We start from the raw sequence: 27,611 nt of genomic DNA on the forward strand, positions 1-27,611 counted from the left end.
CCTTCAGGTGTCTCCACCTGCTCCGGCGTGGGGTCCTCCATGGGCTGCAGGTGGAATCTCTACACCCCCTCATCCTCCCTCCATGGGCTGCAGGGGGACAGCCTGCCTCACCATGGTCTTCACCACGGGCTGCAGGGGGATCTCTGCTCCGGCGCCTGGAGCACCTCCTGCCCCTCCTTCCGCACTGACCTGGGTGTCTGCAGATGTTCTTACATCTTCTCACTCCTCTCTCTGGCTGCAAAAGCTCTCTCTAACTGTTTTTTTTCTCTTTCTTAAATATGTTATCACAGAGGCTCTGATGGGCTTGGCCTTGGCCAGCGGCGGGTCCGTCTTGGAGCCGTCTGGCATTGGCTCTGTCAGACACAGGGGAGGCTTTTAGCAGCTTCTCACAGAAGCCACCCCTGTAGCCCCCCCGCTACCAAAACCTTGCCACGCAAAACCAACACACATAAATAAATGTTTTCAGAGAGTTTGTGCTATTCAAAGTGCTATATATATTTTCACATACATATATAAATATGCACATGTATTCACACAGCGTATCTCTACTGACCTGGTTCAGTAGAGGCATCTTTGTGTCAAACTGTTCTGTGACCACCAGTAAGAGCTTAGGAGAGTACACACATTTAAGATAGCGTGTCACTGAAGAAAGTGCACGTACCTTTAAATATCAAACGTTTATTTCCAGCAGCTTACAAGTGATCTGTTATCCGACTGCATGCGGCCATTCCAAGCTGTAACACTTGTTCTCTCACGCACTGGGAGTGTCCTAAAGGTCCACCGGAGAAGAGGATGTCACTGCTCCGGTTGTGGCAGAGGTGTTTAGGGAAGGGAGGACACAAATGAACAGGAAATCAAGCTTTACTTATCCTGCAGAAACAAAATTCTCAGGAAATGTGTTCATCATCTGCAGATACAGACAGGACAACTAAACTATGCTTATGAGTAGCAAGATAGCCATTGTAGATAATTTTACTGGCAGATCTATTTCAGTTGGGGGACTTTATAATCAATAAAAGCATTGTCTTGGTAGTAAAAGCAATGTCTACATTTAGATGATTTTCTGCTTTAATGTGTATCAGCAACTTTTTCATGGTATAGAGTAGAATTTAAATGTCAGAGCCAGTAATACAAGCTAGAGTTCTGATGGTCTAACAGCTAGTTTATATTCCTTCCTTCCCCTCCAGATTTAAATATGTTAGAGCTTCTCTACCGAAACCCCCCAATTAACTGAAATTATGATTATAGTAAATCTTAAAACATATCAATCATCATCATCATTATCATCATTATCCTAGCTAAAAGGGAAATGAACACTGAAAAGTGTGCCCAGTATATTGGTCGTATGTTGATGCGATTAGGCCAAAGTGCTTCAGAGGGTTAAACATTTAGGTGGGCAGGGTTTACCAGTTCAGGTTCAGGGGTTTTGCTCAAATTCTCCATAATAAAATCTGCTTTTTGGCTAATAATATTAACACAAGTAAGAAATTCTTTTGAAAATACTACGAACAAATTTAAATAAATCATAATAATTTTTCAAAAGCAAAAATGTTAATAATGCACATAGATCCTTCTCTGGAGACTTGCTCCTGAAAAAAGTAAAATAAAATTCTTAAGCTGTTTTCTTTTTTTCCATAAAGTCTTCAATTTGAAGCATTTCTTTCTCTTCTCTAGCGGGACATAGGTGAATTTGTATGTGAAAGTTATCAGCCAACATATGGCCCAGAAAGTAAGAAACAAACCAAACACAGCTCAGATCACCTTAAATAAAACACCGTATGTGTTTATTGAAGATTTTCAAGAGAAAGAGGCAAAATACATATTTTCATTGTTAAACAAACAACTGAAGTGGTTACCGCAAAACATTTTAACATTTCATTAATCAAAACTTTATGTCTACCTGGCAAAATATATATCAATCTGGTTTAGCTATTAACATGGAAAATCAGTATTTTAAAGAAATATTAAGTGTCCTGGAAAACCATATTAAAAATATGTTATCATTCGTAAGTTGAAAGTGATAGCCACAAAGGTGCTCATTTGTTTGTGTGTTGTCAAGATGTTTCTGTATTTAAACTGATGTACATTATCATTTCTTACTTTTAGGATCAAAATAAAGAGGATGGTAATCTCCTCAGCAACTGATATATATATCTATTTCAAATATAATTTGGATATAGTATTTTATTTTATGACAAGAGTACTTTTTCAGATGATGTCTTTCTCTCAACAATTTAATAAACACAAAATCATGTTTCCCTCCATCTACATGGAATTTCAGTAAGAAAAAGCATGCTTCACATATAAGATGAAGACCAATTTCCTCTATGCTTTAAAGAGCTAGCTAAAATGGCTGTATTGCAGAATTAGGTCAGTAAGCTACTAGTTTGGTGAGCTTTCATCTGCATTTCATTCATTTGCTAGTACTTTGATTCAGTTAGCTAAATGGAAGCAGAGAGACAGGAGAAGTGTTAGTTTTTGTTGATAGATTTGTCTACATAAGGACATTTGTTAGCACAGCAAGGCTGATCAGGAAGAAGGAAAAAAGATGAAACAGCCTTGCTAGCAAAACTGTAAGTATCAACCACACCTCCACATATGTATGAAGTTTAAAAGTTGGTATGATACAGATTTTATAGAACAAAGTGTCACAGCCTTGTTCTAAATGAGTCTGAAAATTTGTACCTATTTTCCCTTTATGGAAATTATGAGTAATATAGTTCTTAAAAAAAACCAGCCTGCCACAATAATGCCTTTAAAGGCTCCTAAAGCAGGACTTGAGTTTTCAAGAAGAGAAACAAAATTTACATCAAATTCCAGTTTCTGAGAAGAGCTAAACATAATTTCAGTAATAAATAAATAAATAAATAAAATGTGTTCCTCTCATTTTTATTTTTTTTTAGACAGTGGTTCATCAATGTACATATTATTTTCATGCTATATGTTAAAATTAAGAAAGAATTTTCCATCTATAGCTCCTTTCACTTTGCTAGAATTCAGACATAAATACAAAGTAAAGGCATTAAAATTTTTAATCCTTTATACAGGTTTAAATTTTCTGTAAACATTATGGACAATACAGAAACATACTAAAGAAACCCAACATGTATGAATGGAAACAACAATTTCCCTATTCCTATTCTATCAGGAGAATTAAGTATTTTGGCTAATTTTGAAAACAGGAAGAAAAAAATTGTTCGGTGACTCAAATGCTCACAAACCAAAATCTTTCCATTTTTAGCTTATATTAAACTTGATTTTTTGTTGTTTAAAATAACTTCTGAATCAAAATCTGTATCCAATCTTTATGAATGCAAGTTGGATAGTTCAATATGATCACCAGACGTTTTAAGCATGTCTTTGATGACGTAAAGCTCAAGGTGTGAGAGCGACGTCAGGTAAAAGAAAGTAGGATTGCAATGTCTTGACAGAACGTTCATTAGAGGAAGATTTTCTTATATCAGAATCATATAATAAAAAAAAATTGTTGGATCTGTGGACTGAATGTCACCAACTACAGGAGCCTGTGATCAGAGGGCAACTCTTCTGTCAGCGATTTAAACTGTAGCCCCACCTGAAAAATGAAGATTGAACATTCAGCATTTCCACCATGGATGCCCTTTGCCAGCTCTTCTGGTCTCTTTTTGCTCTGGTCTTGTTGAGGCAGCAGGAGGTGGGAACCTCGTATCCCCAGACATATAGACACCCTTCCCCATGTGTCTCACTCCCCGCTTCCAGAGGGCCGCAGGATCACTGACATGACACTTTAGTTACACCCGGCCATAGAAACAGCGGAAATTTAGTGACTGTCAGACCCCAAGGGCACAGACAGCCTCACAGCCCTGACCGGCCTCCCCCAGGGCAGCCTGAGTCGAGCTCCGGCCAGATCTCTCCCCCATGTAACCCTGCCCAAGTGCGGGGCCAGCAGGGGCCTCCCGGAGCCCACTATGGCAGCCCCTGGCCCAGGCTTCCTGAAGCACCGGGGGAGCCCAGATGTCTCAGAAATGCCTGTGAAGCTTCTCCACACACCTCCTGCGCTTCACTTATGCCTTAGTCTTTAGTCCCATTATGGAACAAATAACATGACTCTTAGAGGTTTAAGCTGACCTCTAGCAGCTAAGGGCCAGGGCTGGGCCGTTCCCAAAGAGCCGGGAGCCGAGGGCAGCTGCAGGGGAATCTGGGCTGTCGCTTCCCCATCAGTGGGCACGCACAGAGGGGCAGTGATGGCAAACGCACCCCATGCATGGGCCAGCCATCATCAGATGAAGACAAGGCAACCGGCCCACCCAAGGCCAAGCCAGGAAAGCCATCCAGCCACTCGGGCTAATGGCCGGGGCAGGCGTGACAGGCCTACCCAGGCCAGAGCTGAAATGGGGGTCCCAGCCAGAGGATACATGGGGATGCCCCAGAGATCTGGGCCACACAGACTGTTTTCCACACACAGAGCCAGAGCAGCCAGTCACCTCTGTGGTGGCAGAGATCTCACATCGTATAATTTCCTTCATAAAGTGATGTAAATCCATTTTCTGGGAACATTATGGCTTCCTATACTTGTCCTTGGTGAAGAATATTAATTATCAGTATCTTTACAGACCAGTGAGGTTGTTTAGGATGAGATTTTCAAATGCCCTCATCCCTGACCTATTTCTGCCCCCACTGAAATTGTTTGTTAAATTCCCATCTGCTCCAGTGCTAAATCAATTTGGAAAGCTGGAAACCGATTTGGTCTTACCTTGCGGTTTGAAACAAAGTCTCTTGTTCTTATAAGCGGAGTAGGCCGCTATTGATCCAACAACTAATATTACAAAAGCAGAAATTATAGGAGATGTAACTCCAGCTATTAGTCCTGAATCTGCAGAAAAAGAGAGAGATTTTTTTCAGAGGCACTGAAATTGTTTGACTTAAGCATATTCTCTGCGAAGGTGTACTTTTGCCAAACTATGAGAATTGTTTGGTGAAACATTGGCAATTCATTAAACAGCATTAAGTAGAAGACTAGAAATTTTGTTACATTACAGCTGCTGTGAAAATGGTGTCTTAAAGCCTAATTTAGTATATGTATGACTTTTATAGGGCTAACATTTTCTTACTATTTTATGATGATTGGAAACAAATTATAGAATAAATTATTTACTATACCTGTGTTTCCTCCATGATTGAAATGATGCTCTTCTTCTCCTGGAACAGACGGTGAAGTTTCATCAAGAAATGTTTTTCATCTTGTTTTGAGAACAAAGTCTTTACTCAGCAAAGTGTGATTTCATACAGAAGGTGAAAGGGGGCGGCTGGGCAGGACTGTGAGAGAGGAGCTCCCCTTCCAGTCCTGGCTGACAGCTGCACTGCCAGAGGAAAAAAACATCCATCCCCCTGACACTTTGATTTTGGAGAAGAATATTGTCTTCTCAAAAAAGGTTAATACTTAACAGTCTGTATTACAGGGAGTGGGAGGCCAGCTATTCTCTACTGCCAATCAGAGTATTTATCAATCATTTAAGTCAAGATCATAGGCCCGGTGCATCTACTTTCAGTTCTGAGCAGATGCCCCTTGCTTTGGGACCGTCCTAGTTGAATTCAAACGGATTCATCCTGCAAGGTTCTGGCATATGCCAGGATGCTACAGAATGTTTAGGAATGTGTTTCAAGTTTGAGCTTCAGGCTCAAAACCATGGTTTGTGGAGAAGGATAACTACTCTAAATAAAAATAGCAGCGTCTTATCCAATACCTTCAGTGACAAACAGATTACCACTAAAGCAAAACCAGCCAGCTCCAAGTTACAAGTATTAGAGAGAAGCTGCAAGGAGAATTGGCAAATACTACCTGCTATGTGTGGTGGTAAAGGCTTCCCATCAAGGAGATCTGAGTCATCAAAACCTCCTGCAAGATAAAGATTAGAATTTCTGTTGCAAAATTATCTGATCAATGGTAGCCCCTTAAGCTCCCTTGTGCAGTTTTTTTGTAATGTACTAGGGAGGGGTGAGGGACCCTTGAAATCCCAGCTTCGACGTGGCAGGTGGTTCGGGTGTCTTGGTCACCTATTCAAATTCACCTGGAAGCTGGAGTACTGAAACTGTTGGTGTCTACCCATTCTGCATCTGTATTGGCACTTATAGGATGTGCGTGGTCTTGAGCTCTCACTAGCACAAATCTTTATATAATATGGACATCTCAAATCCCAGTGGTTCCTGGAGGAGGAACTCAGTGGGTCCTTTCCAGGAAAGACTCCAGAAGGACCTGTCAACAAATCACTGCTACGTCCCAGAAGTAAATATGGGATACATATTGGTAGCTGGGATAGATGTGCCACTTCCACTTTATTCAAGTGGATGTCTGAGACCACCCTCAAAAGCAATACAGGCTTACTTCCATCTCCCCAGTCCCACCTGTTGTATGCCCCAGGGCCATCTCAGATGCACATCTCAGTATGGATTTGAACATAGGCTTATCCACGCCCTGTGGCTAGATGTCAAATTTGAACTTTAGCATGGTTCAGTGTACACATACCCAAAATGAAAAGGCAAACAAGATGAGTGTTGGTCTCATGACACTTAGGAGTCAACGTCCCACACTTTGGGCAGACAGAAAAGCTTTATGGTACCAACACTAAAACTCAGAAAATCTTTCCAAACACTGGGTCAGGAACAGTGATTACAAAAGGGACATGAAGGGAAGGGATGATAAAAACTATTAATAAAGAAATAAGAGAGTAAACTATTCCAAATATCTGCTGTGAACAGCTCATAGTGCTAGATTTTCTTAGGAGAAAATATTCTTACCAGAATTACTATAGCTTCCCGGTCGTGGTGGAAGAGGTGGGTATAAAGGTTTTCTTGAGATGTCACCTATTGATAATTAATATCATTAGATGGTTGGACAGGCAAAACTGAGAGCTGTAAATAAAGAATATCGTAACCTGAGATTTTATACCTATTTCTGAGTTGTATGCCAGTGAATTTAAAAAAGGACTTTGTCACTAGTTAAAAAGTCTCAAGCACTATATCAACAAATAGCTAGCTACTAAGACTAATTAGAAAGTGAAAAGGGAATATTTTCAAAATAAAAATGAGAGAAGAATTCACAAAAATATTGAAGGAAAATATTTCATGTATTTCTGGCAAGTGCTCTAACATGGTTTAATGCTGACAGCTGGGAAGCAGAGTGTGTTACTGTAGGTGTCAGTAGTGCAGTTGTGCAGAACCGACAGAGAAGCTGGTGTTCTGGGCTGGGCGGGAGGCAACAGGTTATCTCTGTGTCATCAGCAGGTATTAATAAGATCTGCAGATTAGTTCCATCTAACAGATGCTGAATTTATCTAATGCATGATGAATTTTCTACTCTTGAACAGCACAAAATGAACTCAGACTTCAGCTTTGTTGTTTAGGACTTTGTGCTGGTATTTGGTCTTAATTTTTGCCAAAGTATTCGAAAGAAATGTATTGGATAGAGCGAAAGATCTGATCATTAATAGTAGTTTCCAAACTGTACACAGAGTTCTGGAGTAGCAAGAGCTGACTCATGTCAAGACCTGCCAAAGTTAATGTCCAGGGCTGTTGCTGTGCGTATATAGAGTAGGTCCACTCTTGCTGTCCTTTCTCCAACCAATTTAGTCACATGTTTAACTGTTCTCATAGCCAGACAGTGAATTTAGCTCTGAACAAATCAAAGTTAGGTCACAGATATAAATACCAATTTCCCTCCCTCTACTTAAATCTTTCTTTCACCTTCAATGCATGCCAGATGCCCTTTTATCATGTTTTCTTCTTGCCTAGCTGCTAACTATAACGTTTCTGTTTGTGAGTAACATTTCGGCTCTGATTCAGCAAATTATTTAGATATATGCTTAACTTCATGCAAGTTTAGCCTACTGCAGTCAATGGATTTTATGTAGACTCTTAAAGCTTTGCTGAATCAGACTTTGCCAATTAATTATATTCAATAGAAGAAGAGACTTGTTCTGTTCCAGATCTCTGTGTAACAAACTAAGACTTACCATGGTACAAAACCAGAAAACTACTGATCCCATTATTCATTTCTATTATGATGCTGCACTTATTCAGTCTTCTCTAAGCACAAGAAGATACATTCTATGGCATAGCTAGTGAAAAAAATGATATCTTCAGAACTATTGATAATGAGGTACATATCATTAATCCCATTATATCATGTATGAATGTCAGTTAAGAACCTGAACTGAAAATGCAGCAAAGAAATAAAAAATGAGGGAAACATCATTTGCCATCCTCTGAATAAAAAGGTAGGGTTTAGTGAAGATACTTAAGCTAATCATTAATAATTTAATCAACATACTACACCCACCCTCTTATAAAAGTACTCATTAAAAACTTGCAGGAATGGAACAATGAGTACAGGCAGGAAGAAATAACAGTACAAACATGTGAATTATAAACAAAATTAGATTCAGCTTTATAAAGTGTGGACTAACATATCATTCAAACACAGGCATGAAATGCCAGAAGGGAGTCTGGAAGTGCTGAAAGCCCTTGAAATGGAAAAGAACAATGCAGAAATATGGTTCTCTAAGACTGAAACATGAGTAAACCAGACCACTGCAACTGGAGTCATAATTCAGAGGTTCCATGCAATGGACTGAGAAGTAGTTTTCCTTTTGTGTAGCCTTGATTCAAGTGGAATTTTAGGCTTTGCTTCTAGACTATTTGCACTTTAGATAATTTCAGCGTGCAAGAACCTTTCTAGAGTAAATCATATCCTTGATATACCTCAAAATATGGTGCAAAAATTCCCAAAGTCAAGGATTTCATATGTCTACAAAGCTCAGGACAGTACAGTGAATACTTCCTGGGTCAGGTCTGGATGTTACAGAAATACCTGGAAGTTATAGCAGGTTGCAACAGCTTGACTGCTTCAAGCCTAAGATGCGTCATACCCATCAGTGCTCATCTCTGAACCATTCCTTCCCACATATCTGATTTGGGATCTGCAGACCTACGGCAAGCTCTCACCTCTCTCTATCCACTGTTACCTCAGATTCCTAATCTTAGGCAGGCTCATTTTTGGTAGCTGAAGAAACTTCTGCCACCACCTGTTGTCTTCAACCTTCTGCCAGAGGCCACCCCCCTTGAACATCACGGTGGGATGGACCATGCATCCTGTCCACAGCCATGACCATGGTGGCCCTGCATGGTAATGCAAACTGTAGCTGACTTGCGTTTGCACCGTTAGGCCGGCCTGCGAGCTCCCGTAGCTGGCAACCAGGCTCAGCCCATCCTGCTGTCCCCGCTCTGCATGGTGACCTCTGCAAAGGGGCTGCATAGGCATGACGAGTGATGCATCCCATCACTACAGTTCCACCTGCAGTGTTCAAACCTCTCTTCACAGATTAGGCAGACTTCAGAAAAAGGCTACCCAAAAAACCCTCAACCATTATATCAGAGAAGAGAATACTCACCGCCTCCAAGAGCATCTCCTAAATGAAGATCATTGTCTAAAAATGAAAAGGAAGAAGATGTAGAGAAGTGAGCCACACACATCCCAAGGGAACAGAGATGGTTTTAGATTTTAATAGAAAATGAACAACTGAATGTTGGACAAGCAACTGCTTTTCAGGTCAGGTGTGCAAATTCAAATAAGGTATTCAACTTTTCTTGAAAACTCTTACAAAATTTAATATTTACCCACAAAATAATTGACAAATGAGATATTACATTTTCTAATCAAAATACAAATAATTTATTCCTGCTTTAAATAAGCTCAGAATAAATCTCGTAGTAGAATAAGGATCAATACCTTTTTAATGTCTTTTCAAGTACATAAATAAAATTAGCTATGTTAAAATATTAAAATGTGCCTATTTTTAAAATTTACTTATTTATTAACATTTATGTCTGTGGTTAAAACTCATATATGCATGCTTTGCTCAAGTGTAATTTGTCGAACTGCTGAATGTTCATTTCAAGAACAATTACTGGGAAGTAATAAACCTACTTAGGGAGAGAGAATTGAATCAACTAATTTGTGTAAAGGTCATGGTGACATAAAAAATTTTGCTTTGAGCGATCATATGCGCCTGTCTGAGGTGGAGTGACAGCCTGTCACTTTGACTAAGCTATAAAGGTTTTAAAATATATTTAAATATCTGTGTGTGTATGGTACGCAGTGAATCAACAGGCTATTGACATTCCCCCCCAGCACTGTACACATGTCTCTATACCTGGGATGGAATTTTCCATCCAATAAACAATTTGTCAATGAGCTGCAGACGCATGAAGAAGAGGAACTCCATTTCCAGTGTGCAGGTGTGGATGTGAGTACGTGGGTGGTATTTTAGGTTTGTATGGAATGATGGTGATCTCTGAAAGGTCACTGAGTAATAGGCAGAAATGCATTAGATGGATATCATAACTTTCTTGCTCTTTATAAATGTGGAGTGCTGGAATGAATCAGAAGGGACAGCAAAATCTACCTGAATTTTGAAACTGATGCTTATTGCCACAGAAAATTAGATAGACATTCAATTAAACATATATTTTTTTCATTATAATTGTGTCAGAATTTCCAGAAGCCACGAAGATCCATCCAAATGCATCACCATGCAGAAGTCTGCCTTCATGTGTTCTTTATATCCAGAGGGAGTGGGATGCTGCTTTTGCACAGTATCTAGTCTCATTTGTGTAACAACTCAGAAATGCTTTGATGTCACCAGGAAATCAGGCAGGAAAATAATCAAATTCATACTACATGACTCAGTTTGTTCTTGTCAAGCCGGGTGTTGATCCTATCTGAGTCTGGCCAGCAGAGAGTTGCATTTCAAAAATGCCTTTACACGTCAAATGCTAACACTGTAAGAAGCAATAAATTGCAAACTGTATTCAATTTATTATTGAGATGAAGAATTCAGGTAAAAGGCAGGCTTACACTCTGGAGGGTTCATGCAGAGATTTGTTACAGAAATGTTGAGGTTGGTATAAATGAAATACAAATGGAAATATGTGTGTGTGTAGGGACCCGAAGAAACAGCAGAGCAAAGGGTTAAAAGAAGAGACATAAAGGTTGCCATTCCCAGCAGTAAAATTGAGGAATGTGTTGTTTCTGTCAAAACCAGCAGGCCTGCGCTCCGATAAGACAACAGCACAGATGACTTGTCAGCAGAGGAAAAGCAGAAGGGCACTCTAAAGCCAAGGGTTGCAGCGTATCACCTATTCCACTACTTTTCCTGTTCATCCACTCAGAAAATAGACTGTAGACGTAGTCTCTGCACCCCAAACAAGCAAAACCAGACACTGGGTAGTAACCTGGCCTAAGGTTCAGAGACACTGAAGTAAGCAAGATTAGGAGGCAAAGGACCTCTCCATAATGGCTGATGACTCCTAAAGGGTATGAAAGATCTATACATAAACTAGCTTGACATTTCTGATCAAGAAGAACCACAGAGACAGGATAAGGACTCAGCAGCTGGCATACCTTGTCCTGTGTTGCACGTGATGCTCACCAGACCACCTGAGCAGGTACTCAGGTGCGCTCAGTATGTGGGTTTGAGTGTATGGCTGAATTAAAACAATGGCAGGATGAATGTGAGTAGGTAAAATCAACTTATTTAGAGATTTTTTAAATAAATGTCACCTTCTCCTTCCATTAAATTTCACACTGAATTTTGTTACACTAGATGGGTGGTGCCTACAGGAGAGCTTCAACTCAGGCAGAGGTTCCTGTGTGCCCAGAGGACATGGCCTGTACAGTAACTGACTTCAGCTCAACTGAAATCATCATCTCAGCCAGCTTCATTTCTCAATGATACGGGCTGAATGAGACATAGAAGAAACCCTGAGGTTAAGATGAAGCATCAGGCAGATGCTAGGACATACTTTTGTATCATCTTTCTGCACATTTCCAAATCCAGTAATTGATTTTAACACTGGTTTGTTGTGGGTTTTTGTTTTTTTTTTGGGGGGGGGGGGGGTTGGTTGTTTTGGGGGTTTTTTGCCTTTTTTTTTTTTTTTTAAATTAGTTTAAATTGCTATTAGACTCCCTGTAATCCTCTTCAGTGCTGAAAGAGATTCCAAAATTATCTGGAAAACATGGATTTCTTCATTCCCAAGAATAAATGAAGTTGATTCAGGTAAGGCAGATAATCATCTCACTGTCATATCTCTAACAGATTTAGGAGTCCCTAAAAATCAAATTCCTTTCACCTTACTAAGGGAGCTTCACTGCAGATATTGGCATCTTTGGGTTACCTTTAAACCCAACTAAGGACAGAGTCATTTAGGGCACGATTCAAGTAACCTACTTGAAATGTCTGTATTAGGATGAGAACAAATCCACATTTAGGGTGATATGAACTGTCCCTACACATGCTGATTTCTCTCCACTGACTTAAAAGGAAGTCACGAGAGCTAGCTAAGTAGGGGGCAATGGCCTAGCATTACTTTACAACAGACACTTCTAATCCAGTCCAAACACAGATTTTCTTTGCAAAATGGAGCAGGAAGGAAAAATGCAACCATTACAGGATTTAGTAGCTACCACATTTTCAAAATGCTGCCTTGTTTGTTGAAAGAACGAACCAGAGAATCATGTGGAAAATGTAACTGCTTTCGTGTATGTAAAGACTTATTGCAATGTTTATCCTCCAGAAAAGGACTGAAAGTCATTGTGTGGGCTAATGTTATCCATCATTTCCTGATTCAAGCATTTTATTTGATAGCCAGAAATTTCCTTCAGTGTAGTTTAGGTGAAAAATGTCTATGTTACCATAAAGTGTTCCATCATAAAGACATGTGTGGGTTTGTTGTTGTCTGGGGTTTGGGTTTTTCAATAGTAATGAGTGTTCATTGAAAATCATCATATGTCATCCTCAGGACTACAGCTAAAACCTTTCTGTCATCTCCACTGCTCAGAGCCTTTTTTCCTTTCTGACACAGGTCATTGTAGCAATAAATACCAGATAATATTAAGTAAGTACACAGGGAGAAGAAAGAATACCCAAATTCCTTCTGATTCTTTTCTAAGTCTTTTATCAACCATCATGAATGTGGCTGGAAAGCTGCCTGGTGGAAAAGGATCTGGAAATGTTGGTCAACAACCAGTGAACATGAGCCAGCAGTGTGCCCAGGTGGCCAAGGCGGCCAACAGCATCCTGGCTTGTATCAGAAATGGTGTGGCCAGCAGGATTAGGGAAGGGATCGTCCCCCTGTACTCAGCGCTGGTGAGTCCACATCTCAAGTGCTGTGTTCAGTTTTGGGCCCCTCACTACAAGAAAGACATTGAGGTGCTGGAGTGTGTCCAGAGAAGGGCAACAAAGCTGGTGAAGGGTCTAGAGCACAAATGTTATGAGGAGTGGCTGAGGGAACTGGGGTTGTTTAGCCTGGGGAAAAGGAGGCTGAGGGGAGACCTTATCACTTTCTACAACCACCTGAAAGGAGGTTGTAGCCAGGTGGGTGTTGGTCTCTTCTCCCAAGGAACAAGTGCCAGGACAAAAGGAAACAGCCTCAAGTTGTGCCAGGGGAGGTTCAGATTGGATATTGGGAAAAATTTCTTCACCGAAAGGGTTGTCAAGCGTTGGAACAGGCTGCTGATGAGTCACCATCCCTGGGGGTATTTAAAAGATTGTAGACGTGGTGCTTAGGGACATGGTGTAGTGGTGGACTTGGCAGTACTAGGTTAATAGTTGGACTTGATGATCTTAAAGGTATTTTCCAACGTAAAAGATTTTGTGATTCTATGAATATTTACCCATTTTTAGCAACAATTACCCATGGTTATGTACCCCAGGGAGTTCAGTACAGGCTAGAAAAGTGTGAAAAGGATCTTCAGGAAATAAAATGCCATCAGTGGCCAGTCCTGCTCTAAAGCCTTAGTGGAATTAGTAAAGATGCGTAATTGGTAATTGTCAAAAGAATACTCACTTTACATACAGAAGACAGCTAGTATTCACTCAAATCATCGCAGCTATAGTACATTAGCAAATATGATCAAGAATCTCATGGGAGACAGTTTCTACATATCTAAAATGAGTTATGACGCATTGCCTTCATTACTCACTCAGTACAGGCCTTGTCGGTCTTCTGATCACTGTAGGCTTCCTGGTAATTATGTCTTCTGTGGGACACAATGACATACCAATAAACAATAACAGCTTAAACTTTTTCAACTTAACAAAAGAATCTAGAGAGATACTTTCAATAAATTTTTATGTATCTTGGCAGAAGCTAAAATGAAGGGATATGTTTTCAAAGCCATTTTTTTGGTTGTTTTAAAGAAAATTTTAATTTCATGACAGAAACTTTAAAGTCTAGAATTTCCAAGTTCTGTACATCTTTAAGTACTAGCCACTTCATATCCCAATCCCCAGCAAAAAGGACTTAAGATTTATTTTTGTGTCTAAATGCCATAGTAAAATAAGGATAGGAGATTTACCTACCTGGGTGATCAAGAGCATCAGCTAAATCAAAATCACGTTGACCTAGAAGAAAGGTGACAGCAGAAAAGAGACTCAGTCAGTGGGCAGATTTGCATGACCTCCAGGTCTGAGGGCTCTGGACAAAGCTAGAACACCAGTAAGAGGCAAAAGAAAAATCCACCCAAATAGGAGCAGGCGCAAAGCAAGCTGTTAGCTGTTGTCCCTGCGCCATGCAGTCCTGAATGACCATGCAAGGTGGGCTCATTTAATTCACAGAAGCTATTTGTTCAGGTAGTGCAAAGAGAAGCTGCTCTCTCGTGTTATCCATATTCAGCCGCTGTGCAAACCTGCCTTTGAAGAACACAGCTCGCCTGTCACAGGGCACAAGGGCTGTTGCCAGGAGATGGCTGAAAGTAGCATTCAGTGCAGTACTTGCAAACCAGAATCATTAGGTGAGAACTTCTAATATCTTCATTATTGTTTTACTACTCAGCTTCAGAGAGCAGCTTTCCTGCCTTGTGATCACTTGCAATGTGAATTAACTTTTTTTTTTAATTCTTCCTGTAACATGTGCCAGCACTAAAAGATATAAAAATGTATTTACCTAATTTAGTTTCTGCTGTACCTTAAGAAAATCTGAAAGGGGAGAAAAGAACCCTTCCTGTTCCATGTTAGGTGGCAATGATGCCATTAAATGTCACAGCAGGGCAATTAGCATCCTGACCTTTGAAGTTAGCAGGTAAATAAAACTGGAAAATGTTTAAAATGCATTAAACTGAAGCATACGACTTTGACGTGAACACACACAGTTATTCATGCAAGTTTTACTTTCCACTCTCTACAATCTACCACTTTCCTTTTAATACACAGCCTTCATGAAACACCTCTTTGCAGAGTATGTACCCATTAGTTTTCAGCCAGACTGAAACATCACCGTCCTTGTGTTAGCACACCAAGATCAGCCTGCACAAACCTGCAAAAACCCACAACGTGCCATGGCGTCCCTAAGCAGAAATGTTTTACTGTGCTCTATCGAGTAAGCCTCTTGATCTGCATCTATTTATTAACTTGTTTAAAAGGCTTAATACGTAACTCTTCAATGAAGTGTTTTTCTTTGTAAGTATTGAACATTTCACAGCAAGAAGGGTGTCATTGTTCAAGCAGGAAAACTGAGGAACAGAGAGATGTTGTCAGAGGTTCTCCAGCACTGTAGCACTCTGAGTTCAGCTCAGCCCTCTCTTCTCGACAGGTGCTGTCCATCTTCACAGCATTCTTCACATTAATTACTGTTCCTAAATAAAAGCTCTCACCTGTGTTAAAGAGCTCCTGGAAAGATTAATTATCAGTGGTAAAACACTGTGTGATCCTCAGATAAAAATCAGTGCAGGAGCATAGGGTAGAAACGTTTTGCTTCCCATGAGGATTTTCATGTAAGTCTGTGAACTTAATCACAGCTGGTGTCTGATGGAAAAGATAAAGCGAGGCTGGAATGCAAAATAGTGAATGGCTTCTAAAGCAAAACTGTCCCTATAAAATATTATGACAAACCTGTATTTGGAAAGGAAAAGCAGATAACAGCATAAAGCTTTCCCAGTAATGTTATTAGAGTAGCATTTTATCTCTTATTTGAACTGATCTTGGAGTGTCACCTCTCCTTCCCCTGCCCTGGCCGCTCAGCCAACCTAGCTAAGTCCAGTACCCTTTGGACTGATTCTTTAGATGCATAATATTCAGACGCATAATATTCCAAGACCCTGACATAGTTTTTATATGAAGCCATTAAAACACACAAATATATAAAATTGACAAGAGGCTTCCTCAGAAGATATTCCCTGCCGGAGCCCTGAGGACATCAGCAGCCCTTAGTGGCCCTGAGCCATGTCACAGCCATGCTGCTGCCCAGCCATGGGACCATTCAATCCCGATGCAGATCCCTACCCACAGGCTGGCATCCTGGCATTGCTTCGACTTACATGGTCAAATTATATTTTTCTGAAGCATTTCTTAAGTGCCAACAATACAAGCAACTTAAGTTTCACTGTCCTTTAATTTTGTCCTCTGGATAAATCTTCCTTCTTGACCGGCATCCTGAGTGCTGAAAGAGGCTGTCTGACCAGACTCCTGCTGCTGCAGGGTACCGCCAGCAGGATTCAAACCATTTCTCATCATACAGAGTCATCAGAAATAATTCTGTAACTCCGAAAAGCTGTTGGCCAAACCAGCTCCTCGGTTACAGGTCCTGACACATAGGAACTAACGATATGGAAAGCAGCTACCAAGGCCCTAATGCTGTAAAGAGAATGTAACAAAATTGTCTTGTGAAGGAAGACTCTGGAAAATTTCCAGGTACAATATTTCTTTGAAGTTAGGGAAAAGGAAAAAAAAAAAACAACTAGGAGGAGGTATCTAATCAAAAGAGATTATGGAATTCAAACAAGATGATGCAGATGCTTCCAATTGCATCAGAACCAAAGCAAAATAGCATACTGAAACTGTTACTAACATCTGCCCTTCTCCTGGACAATACCAGCATTTCCCTCTCCCTTTTATGTCTGCTCTGTTATCAAAAAAGTGGGAAAAGACAAGAGGCGTTCTTCTGAAATAGCAAGGGAGAAATAAAAGACAACTACAGAAATTTTAAGAACAGAAAAAAAGAAGCTGGAAAATCCCCTGCAGGAATTATTCAGATTGATTTTTTTTAATTATTTCTTATGATAAACCAAGTAATAAAATAAACAGACACCAACACAGAAAGACTGATTGAGAGTAAGACAGCAATCTACACTGAAATCTCTTTGGCTGTGTAAACATAAAACCTTGACAGATGGGCAGATTGTATGCGGACATCTGTGCAGCACGGTAAATGATATTCCAATAAACCAAAAGATTGCTTGGACTTCCATCCTGACTTCCTCCGATAATAACATCAAATGACCGCAAGGAGTAAGATTTTGTGGAGCAGAATTTTAAATGCTCATTACCATTTCTAAGACTGCACCTAGATGTTTTAAGAATCTAATTTGGGAGGCTAACAGATGGTTAAATAGCTGAACAGCCCAGATTTCATCTGCAAAATGGTGGGTCTAAAAACAAAAACACATTAGAGACTCAGAGAATATTTAGCTCAATAGGAACTGCAGTCACTTCAGGGAACTCTGAAGATAAATGACAAAGTAAATGAATTAGTCAAGCTTCTTCACAGAACAAACAGACTGAAAGAAATTAATTTTCCACATATAAAAATGGCCTTTTTTTTTTTTTTTGACCAGCTTCCATAATAGAAACAGCTGTGAATATACTGATGAAAATGAGAATAAAAGAAATTTTAGTGGGGAGAAAACAGCTTTGTTCCTTTGGGTTTTTGATTTGGTTGGGGGGTTTTGTGTGTGGTTTTTGTTGGGTTTTTTTAACCTGGATAAAGTTATGAAAATATTTAGCTATGCAGAGGTATTATCTCAGAGTTATCTCTGTTATTACTGCTTTGGGCTAGTATGCTATTTCTTGACATCACTTCTAGCCTTCCATCTGGGAGTATCCCTGGTTTTACATAGAAATAAAGTTATTGTAATAGTGGTTTCTGTTGGGTGGTCCACAATGATTCCTAACAGAGAATTTGAGAAAATGCTTATAAGCTCCTGCCTGACACCACAGAGCAGTCCTTATCTGCAAATGAGAAAATGCTGCGCTAAGGAAACAACCCTTCCAGATGGATATACAGTTTGTATCACAAAAGGACCTGTTTTAATGATGTTTATACTAGTTGCTCAAACACAATGAACTATACTAACAACAGAACTTTTGCTGGCACTGCCAGCCTTATTTGGGATCTAATTCCCTCATCTCCACCTAACACATGTAGCTGCGCTTATAAAAATCTGAAGTGTAGATGTGGCCTAAAGATCTAACAGTAGACTTCTCCGTAGCAGCCAGTCAGTGGAGAATAGACTCCATAAAGCCAAGCATCAAAATGTAGTAGCTTAAATTTCAAAGTTACTCCATTTATTTTTACAGGCATGATTCTTTCGGGTAGGACATTTGCTTTCACTAATGCCCATATTTTCTATGAGCCTTTTAAATATAATATATGGAAGGCTGGTGAGATATAATCCTTGTTAGCCCACTTGCTCTACTATGGAGACTGTTGTGGTTGCTGTTTGCCACAGGAACATGGACCCAGCTTTTAAGGAAGTTCCCTTGAATATAAGACACATCCTGCTGAAGCATCACAGGGCTGAGGTCATCTTACCCCATCAAGGCAGTCCCCTGCAAAGTTGTGTCCTCAGGCACATGCCCATTTAATGTTCACAAACTTTTGCCCCTATTAGTTTTATGAAAGTGTGACCCAAATATCCAGTCACTGAAATGCAGATAGCAACGTCTTTTGCCTCTGGTTGAAATTGTGACCTAAATGTCAAATGGATCCATCACCCTTTAACTGTGAGCTGATCGATCATGAGGGTCTGAGGTCTCATGGGTTTTGAGAAGGATTTGTGAAGAACAAGGCTGGATTCTGCAGGTGGATGTTACCTATTTGTCATTACGACTGTCATCAGAAGTTTTCTGAGGAAAGGCTACCATGGCATCACTCTGCAATTTTTAATCTCCATAAGTAGGCTCAGTCCTGCACTGGATCCATATGAACACAGCTTGTGGCCATTAAAATGACGCACATTTAAATAAGATGGGGAATATTGCTAAATGAGAGTCAGGGAAATTAAACTAACTTCTCAGGCATTTAATATGCATAGTCTGCTATTAAAAGTGAAGCTAAGATCCATGAGAAATTGTGTCTGTATGTTTATATACATGTGTGTGGACATACATCTTAAATGCATACATACACATGTGTGTTAGATAAATCCTTTTGTCATTAATATGATTAAATTAATGGGCTTTGAGTGCATTGCTAGCAGTCATGGGATTGGGATGAGATTACCTGTGTTACAAATAAATTAGAAGCAACTAACTTAGAAATGTGAGCTACATAGAAAGGGAAAATAAGTTGATTTTACATTATTTAAAAACAAGAACAGAAATGATTTCTTCAGTGTAATTTAAAAAGAATTGTTTTGTGAATACAATGAGCTTAAAACATTATGAAGCTGGCAGAGACTGAGAAAGAAGTGGGTGACGCACAAATGAGAACAAAAATTTTCTAAAAAGGAACAATATGTTACCAAAATCGCTCATGGGACCCATTTTGCGTTCTTTTTAGCTGAAATGGTGAGTTATTCTTTGTGTAGATAATTTCTGATGATTATACAATCATGAGACATATTTCCCCTGTAATGAGAAAATAGGATGTATTCTCCCAGATATGCGATTAAGAACATACTCATTTACTGGTCCAACTTTATTCAGGAAGCAATTATGTTTGTTTAAAGGAAATTACTCATGTAAGAAAAGTTGTTGGAGAACGTAAAGGTTTACGCCCCAGAGTGGACACTTTGGACAAAATGTCAGTAAGCAAGTACTGTTTCTTTGATGTAATACTCTCATGATCCATATTTCCTTATGAGGTTACTGTAGCTTTTTTTTCCATCATGGCCCTTTCGTTCCACAAACAACGGTTGCCATTACAACCCCTTGATGTTGGGGTGGAAAATGAGTATGCTTTAAAATCTGTAATTAAGATCTAAGTTCCAGTCCATAGACCACAGCATATGGACCTGATTATTGGCTTCATGTTTTTTTCTAGGCCACTTCTGTTTATAGTTTGAATTCAAGGGAAATGAAAAGGTCTCTCTCACTTATTCATACAAGAACACATTTAAATAATTACTAGCAAATGAGATGCACTAATAAAGCATGAGTGGCAGTAGTGCTTTAGGTCTGTGCAGCATGGTCTCATCAAACATGAAAGAAAATCTTCTAGTTCGATGGTGTTTGCTGCGGACAAGCAACAGCTGTTCAAAGGTAGCTGCCATTCTTTATGATGTGATACGCGCTGCATACATAAAATAAAATAAGTATAATTTTCTATGTTTTGCTTCAGAGTGAGTGCAGAAGAAGCTGGTGTGTGCTGTAAAATTACAGGCGGAGCAGAGGAGTTGGGATGTCCAATGAAGCAGCACTATGTGTCTGCACATCTTAGTGAAACTCGGCTTTTCAGCCTTGTGTCCCGAGGAAGCGGAGCTCACGCCACTGCCTGGGCTGTTCAGCCAAAACTTCTCTCTGTCCCTGTGTGCTTTGTGAAGCTGTCAGCCCTTCAGGCCGTTGGATCTGAGAGCGTCAGGCTAAATGACGGTCACGTTACGCGAGAGCTGTGCCTGCAGATAGGCCCAGACAAGAGACCTGTGTGAGTGTTCCTGCTGAAACCTACCGCGGGGCAGAAGCGACAGCGGTGTTGGGCTCTGAGTGACCACTGCCTGCCTGCCTGCCAGCTGGCTAATCCCCAGATGGCAGCTTAGGGACACCAAGGGAGCTGAAGATAATGCAGGAGGTCAGGGAGACGCCAGGCTTTGTCATTTCTGTTGCTCACGGAGCGTCTTTTAATCTTCCTCATCTCAAGTACACTGGTAAGATACATGCAAAATACCTTTAGCTCTTCGATACGGGTTGCACAGATCTCAGTAGTGCTATTCTGTAACTAACATCATGTGGAATTTGTTTCAGAAATTCTGTTGTATAAGTAATCCTGTGCCCCCTGAAGCCACAGTAACCCATTGGCATAATTATTTATATTGCTTCCAAGGGGGTTAGTAACACTGGCAAGTTGAAGGGGATGGTCAGGGCGTTTCATACGCATTCTTTGCTTGCACGTTTAAGATGAGAGACAGCAAAGAAGCAAGGCCTGCATCTTCTCTGTTTCATGCCATTAAGAACATGTCTTCTGAAAAAGAATAATGCTGGAAAGAGTTACTGGACATCACCAAGCAGGTCTGTTCAGCAACAAAGTCTCTGCAGAGTCTCAGGAGTCACCTCTCATCTCATTTGGACTAAATGAGAAAAGCAATTAGGCTCCCTTTGCAGAGCTGAAGAAGCCTCTGCACATGCCACCTGGAGTGCACCGAGAAGCCTCTAAGAAGGACCCTGGACAAAGGGTGATTTGCTGTGTCCAGTTCTGGGCTCCCCAGTTCAAGAAAGACAGGGAACTACTGGAGAGAGTCCAGCGAAGGGCTACAAGGATGATGAGGGGACTGGAGCATCTCTTCTATGAGGAAAGGCTGAGAGAGCTGGGTCTGTTTAGCCTGGAGGAGAGAAGATTGGGAGGGGATCTGATCAATACTTATAAATATCTAAAGGGTGGATGTTTAGAGGATGGGGCCAGACTCTTTTCAGTGGTGCCCAGTGACAGGACAAGGGGCAATGGGCACAAACTGGAACACAGGAAGTTCCATCTCAATATGGGGAAAAACTTCTTCACTGTGAGGGTGACCGAGCCCTGGAACAGGCTGCCCAGAGAGGCTGTGGAGTCTCCTTCTCTGGAGATATTCAAAACCTGCCTGGATGTGATCCTGTGCAACCTGCTCTAGGTGATCCTGCTTTAGCAGGGGGGTTGGACTAGATGATCTCCAGAGGTCCCTTCCAACCCCTACTGTTCTGTGGTTCTGTGATTTTGTGATAAATTGGCATCTGAACTTCAAAAGCAGAAAATTCAGAAGAAGATCTGGTGGTTTAGCTTTTGGAGGGAACAGAAATTGAGTCTTGGCATGAAGAATGCTCTGCAAATCTGGGTCGGATTTCTGAACAAAGACCCAGCCTTCTTTTTGTTACCATTATGCTCAGGAAACAAAATGGCCTGTACAATCTTTGTGAATAGAAATATCTGGCTTATACCTCAATGATAACCTGCAAGGTAGAGTTGCAGTTTTGATGTGATATAGACTGTGATCTGGGAGGCTTTGTTGCTGATAACTCAAGACTGTTTCTGGTGTGGAGTGTGCGCTCCTGGTTCCTCCACCACTGATGTTATAAGACCTAGGACATAAGGAGGGACTTTGCTTTAATTTGTCTGCTAATCTTAATGCCTACTCTGGTCTTTGTTTTCATTTAATCTGGAGCATTGTTGCCCCTTGAAAATATTTTGCTGTGATTTAGCTTTTTAAATAAATTCTTCAGGAATTAAAAAATGCATTGATGACAGGCAAAGCTTATACAGTGGAAGTGGGACTGCTGTATTTTCATAACCAATTCAAGCCCTTTCTTTCAACTGGGATGGCCTATTTGCCTTCACGAGATATTGTACCACAGATCAGATTTTAGATAGTATTTTCCCACAACATTCATAGATGTCAGCCCCTCTGTGGAAAAGAAGGAAGACTCTGATCAAAACAATCTGAATCTCTCTCCTCCTAACCATGAGGCAAAATGCCACAGAAAGGGATATTTTTATTGATTTTTAATCTTGAAAGAATTATGAGATTTACTTGTTTATTTATTACTCTCAGTGGAATGGGAAGGGATTGACAATCGCTGGTGCAAATGAGGGAAAAATAGATACTGAAAACAGGCAGTTTGGGCACTGCAACCAGGCTTGCAATGTGGCAGCAACATTTGAAAAGTGAACCCGAGAAGCTGAGTAATCACAGTGGTTGTTAGCTCTTCCCAAGCTCTGATGTTGCAACAGCTCTGCTGTTGTTAGTGTTTCACCCAGTTCAGGTATGTCTGTTTATCAAACTGCAATCACACCCTTGGACGATAGCAGTGACATGCCTACAGATGATAGCAGCTCTGGTATTGGGAATGAAATGAGTTGATATATCCCTGCTGATACCGCGAGTGCTGCGGCACGTACACAGGGACCTCACACGGAGCAACAGCAAGGACTGGAGCTTGATGGAGCAGTATAACATGACTGTGTTTTTCATCTCGCCCATGCTGTCTTTTAACTCCAGTGAAAACTACAATATTCATAAAACTAAGTCACCTAATGTCTCAAATCCAAATGGGTCTGTAATTTTCTCCCCGTAAAGTGCCTAGCTAATTAACTGAGAATACAAATAGTTTTGAGTCAACATCTCTGTAAGCCTTAGCTGGACAGTGGTTACATGGTTTACTGGTTAGCAATAAGTGCTGTTCCCTTTACCTGCATAGCATGCAATACCTGATGCAGTGAAGTTAATGCTTCTTAAACATCATCAACCTTTGCACTGTCTCCGTTACTGACTAAACATGTGATCTATCAGTTGGTCTGAAAGACCGTGGATATGTAGATTGTATCTATATTGGGAACCCGAGAAGCATTTCTGAGCCGTCAGGTCTGAGTGGAAGTCTCAGCTGCTTTCCAGCTCCATACAGGAGAGAGCCCTCAGGTTGCACTGCTTCCCTACTGCAGGTATGCACACAGGTGTACGGCCCAAATGGGACCTGTAATATGTTTCAAACAGGTGCATGATCTCAGGTAGTGGGGGACCAGGACCAAAGCTGTGTCTTACTACACCCTAAGTGGGCAGTTGTCCTGGTTTCAGCATGAATAGAGTTAATTTTCTTCCTAGCAGCTGGTATAATGCTGTGTTTTGGATTTAGGGTGAGAATAATGTTGATAACACACTGATGTTTTAGTTGTGGCCACGCAGTCAAGGGCTTTTCAGCTTCTCATACTGCCCAGCAATGAGAAGGCAGGGAGCGCCCAAGAAGCTGTGAGGGGACACAGCCAGGACAGCTGACCCAAACTGGCCAATGGGATTTTCTATATCATATGACATCATGCTCTATATATAACTGGAGGGTGGGCTGGGAGGCGGGGCATCTTGGGAACTAGCTGAGCATCAGCTTCAGGTGATGAGAAATGGTCCTGTTCATCACTTTATTATTATTATTACTATTACTATTATTATTATCATAATCATCATCATCATCCTCCTTTTCTGTCCTATTAAACTGTCTTTATCTCAACCCACAAGTTTTACCTTTTTTTTTTTTTTTTTTTTTTTTTCCTTTTCAATTCTCCTTCATCCCATGGGGAGGAGAAGTGAGCAAATGGCTGTGCTGTTGTTTTAGCTGCCAGCCAGGTTAAACCACGACAGCAGCGTAAACACAGCCGAAGTTGAACTACCTCAAATTAGCTGAGCCACAGTAACCAACATGGGAGGTTAGCATGAACTTCAGTGGAAGAAGTTTCTATGAAGTTTCTTTCATTTGGGTTGGGCTGAAAGCCACTCAGACAATTAGTTGTTGCAGTTCAACTTTTACAGGAGACTTCATGTAACCTGCGTAAGCTTGGAAATAACAAAAGCCAGAGTGTAGATAAAAGTATGGAAGACTGCAGTGAGCATGTAAGATTCTGAACTATATCAGGTCTCGCTTTCCTTGAGCACTGTGGTCCTTGGCTATGCCACACTTCTGTTGAGATGTGTCCATCAAGGTAGTCTAGCTGACTAAGTGAAGATAGCTGGACATAAAGGAAATGCAAGATGGCAAGGGCAGTGATGTGATCTGGCCTGGCCGTGGTGGGACAGTGGTTTCTAAAAGCTATCACAGATGGTTGCAGCATAGGTAAGAATTAAGGCTGCATATAAAAAGGTGAATCATGACTTAGACATTCCTGTCATAAGGACTTAGACCAGCTTTTCACCAGCACGGCCAAGCTTTTCTCATATCATGTCTTAATTAGGAGTGAGAAGTAGTTCCTGTAAATGTTCCCTGAAACATGGTAAATACTTTGATGATAAAATTCAGTGGCTGTTGCCATAGACTTAAAATAATTAATTTTGCTTTTCAAAGAGTATTAAATAGTTTCCGCAGTCATAAGACTGTGCCCAAAGCCCACACCGTCTTCCAGCAATGACTTCTTCCCCAAAGCAGGGCCTGAACTGGCTCTAAATTAGCACGTGTGTAAAGCAAGAATGGTTGGGCTGACTATCCTTGTAATTAAAGTGATAGAGTATATGGAAGCTGGCTTGCCCATGCTCAGATTTTTTTGAACAGAAATATTCAACATAAGAGAGCCATCCAGAACAGGAAAGTCTGCATGCCAGTGATGAGAGATCGCATGAATCATCGCTGTTCACAACACACACACTACAGGGCAGGCCAGCACAGTCCTACTGCTCTGCTGTTTCTACGCGTCATTACTTGCTGAAGATCTCCAAATAATTCCTCATTTGTTAAAATGGAACTATGGCACTAGTTTTAGGCAACGTTTTTTTCACTGCCCATCACTGAAAGGTCTCCCAAGGACTCCATTTAAATCTGGGGTGGCCTGGGGATGAGCAGCAGCAGCTATTTTGAAACCAGTGGTTAATGACTGATTTCTTTCTGCAAACGTTGTGTTACAAATTTTTGAAGTAATGCTAATATATGAAAAAGAAAAGGTTACAAGTACACTACATGGCAGATGCACACAAGGATGATCCTATTTGGTTTGATAACAAAAAATCTTTTACACAATGTTTTGCTAAAGGAAAATCATGTTAGACTATAGAAAAACAACTCAGTATGAAAGGACTACATTTTCCCAACTGCTATTCATTCATCAAAAATATGTACAAAATGTATTCAATTCTTCATTAATCTTGCATGGAAAAAAAAGTGTTCTTGTGTGTGAACTTTATATATTCAGGAATATGTAGGCTAAGGTTAATTAACTATTAATTTATAATTATTAAAACATGCGCACCAATATGAAAGCATAAACATCTTTAAATTGAATCAGAATTTGTTTTTACAATGTAACTCATATGTTTCAAAATATCAATAAACACAAAAAGCTCTAAAAACATGAAGTTAGTATTTGACTAAAGATCTCCTTGGAAACACGTAAGTTCTCCTGGAAGCTCTCATTTTACAGCTTCCATTTAGAAGGTTTGTACTCAAGTCCAAACTTGTGAATAATTTTAGGGGAGCAACACTAAAGAGAAAATAAGAAATTATAACAAAAAAACCCACCAACTAGCATGGCTATTATAAGCGATTGTCCAAAAGATATGTATCTCTTTAGAAACTGCAGAAGTACTTATCTGAACACTCTTGGATGCCTCTCATGAAATAGTATCAACAAAAATAACACCAGCAAGCATTTCTAAATAAACAAGCAGGGGTTTTTTTTAGGGATTCGGGTTTAGCTTTTTGGGTTTTGAGGTTTTTTTTCATTTTTAATAATCCACCCTAGAAGTAAGCCAAGGCAAAGGTCACTTACCTCTTACATGGACTAGAAGAAAGCCAAGGCACAAAAGAAGGATACTTCTGAATTTCCCCATGGTCTTCTATGCAGTGTCTTGATTCACTGGTTGTTTTTTTCCAAACGATGACGGTAGATGTTGCAACTGCTGTGCCAGGGTTTGAGGGAGACACTTGGAGTCAGCAGCTCTGCCCAGAGAGTTCCCTCACCATCACACTCAAGCACCGAGGAAGAGAGAGAAGTCCCTAAATACCTCTTCTAGCACAAGAGAAGTAACAAAAGCAGAGGACTCCTCTACGGCCAACCCATGAGCAGCACCGTAGGTGCCACCCACCTTCGAAGAAATGTATTTATGGCCCCGTCCGGGACCGTGGAGAGTCTGGGAACCCACAGCAGCACCCAATGAGGAGGCAGCCGACACGCCCTGAACCACCTCCTTCCCGGAGGGAAAGCCAACCTGTTTGACATCCTCACCTGCAAAGCTGGGCATGGTGCTGTGGGAGCTCAAACAGCTTCTGAGAGGAGACCAGCCTGCTCTGAGGTGTACTTGACAAAAAAATCTCTGATATACTCTGTCCTCAAAGCGCTGCTTCCCTGCACAGTCTTTGGCTGAGCAATAACTGCTGATAAAGGCAATCATGTCAGGGGCCCAATCGCTAACTCAGGATGCCAAGTGAGGGAAGCGGAGGCTAAGAATCTGCTTAGCAGAGACTTGGGAATTGTCTACAGAGGGATGAGAAAACCGCTGATTTTATAAACTTAAAATGTGATATGGGACTACTGAACTGAAGCAGGCTCAGCTCCCTGGCAGATGCTTATCTTCACCAGGTAAATGTTGTCTGTCATGATTTTTCCATTGTTCTAGATATATTTTTAAATATAAATATCCATGTATATCCTATATGGAGAGAGATCTCAAAAAGTGCTGAGTGTGAGAACACAAAGCTTTGGAAAACAATCAAAAATCATGCATTCATCCATATGTGAACATACTTTAAAATCATTGGTGTGATTTAAATCCAGTTTTGTCATAGCCTCTCTTCACAAACGTGTGCCAGCACACTCGTCTGTTGAACCAGACTGCCACCAGCACCCGGCGCCAGTAAGGAGACTGGGAGACCGGTGCGCATCCTGCCTTTTGCTGGGGGGTAAGCTGCAGGTGCTTTTGTCAGTGC

At 40.7% G+C, this 27,611-nt stretch overlaps 1 protein-coding gene across 1 annotated transcript; it reads right to left on the reverse strand.

Annotated features, from left to right (window-relative positions):
- Positions 1-1,790: 1,790 nt before the first annotated feature.
- Positions 1,791-26,834, reverse strand: XG (Xg glycoprotein (Xg blood group)). Its single transcript, XM_075736617.1, has 9 exons — positions 26,455-26,834; positions 14,397-14,438; positions 14,018-14,074; positions 9,426-9,461; positions 6,775-6,840; positions 5,819-5,875; positions 5,140-5,178; positions 4,733-4,852; positions 1,791-3,574 (listed from the first exon to the last, which is right to left on the reverse strand). Exons 1-9 carry the CDS (start codon positions 26,513-26,515, stop codon positions 3,558-3,560), a joined length of 495 nt encoding a protein of 164 aa, XP_075592732.1. The 5' UTR covers positions 26,516-26,834; the 3' UTR covers positions 1,791-3,557.
- Positions 26,835-27,611: the final 777 nt, after the last annotated feature.

The sequence above is a fragment of the Balearica regulorum genome, chromosome 1 (genome assembly GCF_011004875.1).
Source record: "Balearica regulorum gibbericeps isolate bBalReg1 chromosome 1, bBalReg1.pri, whole genome shotgun sequence".
NCBI classification, from domain to species: Eukaryota; Metazoa; Chordata; class Aves; order Gruiformes; family Gruidae; genus Balearica; species Balearica regulorum.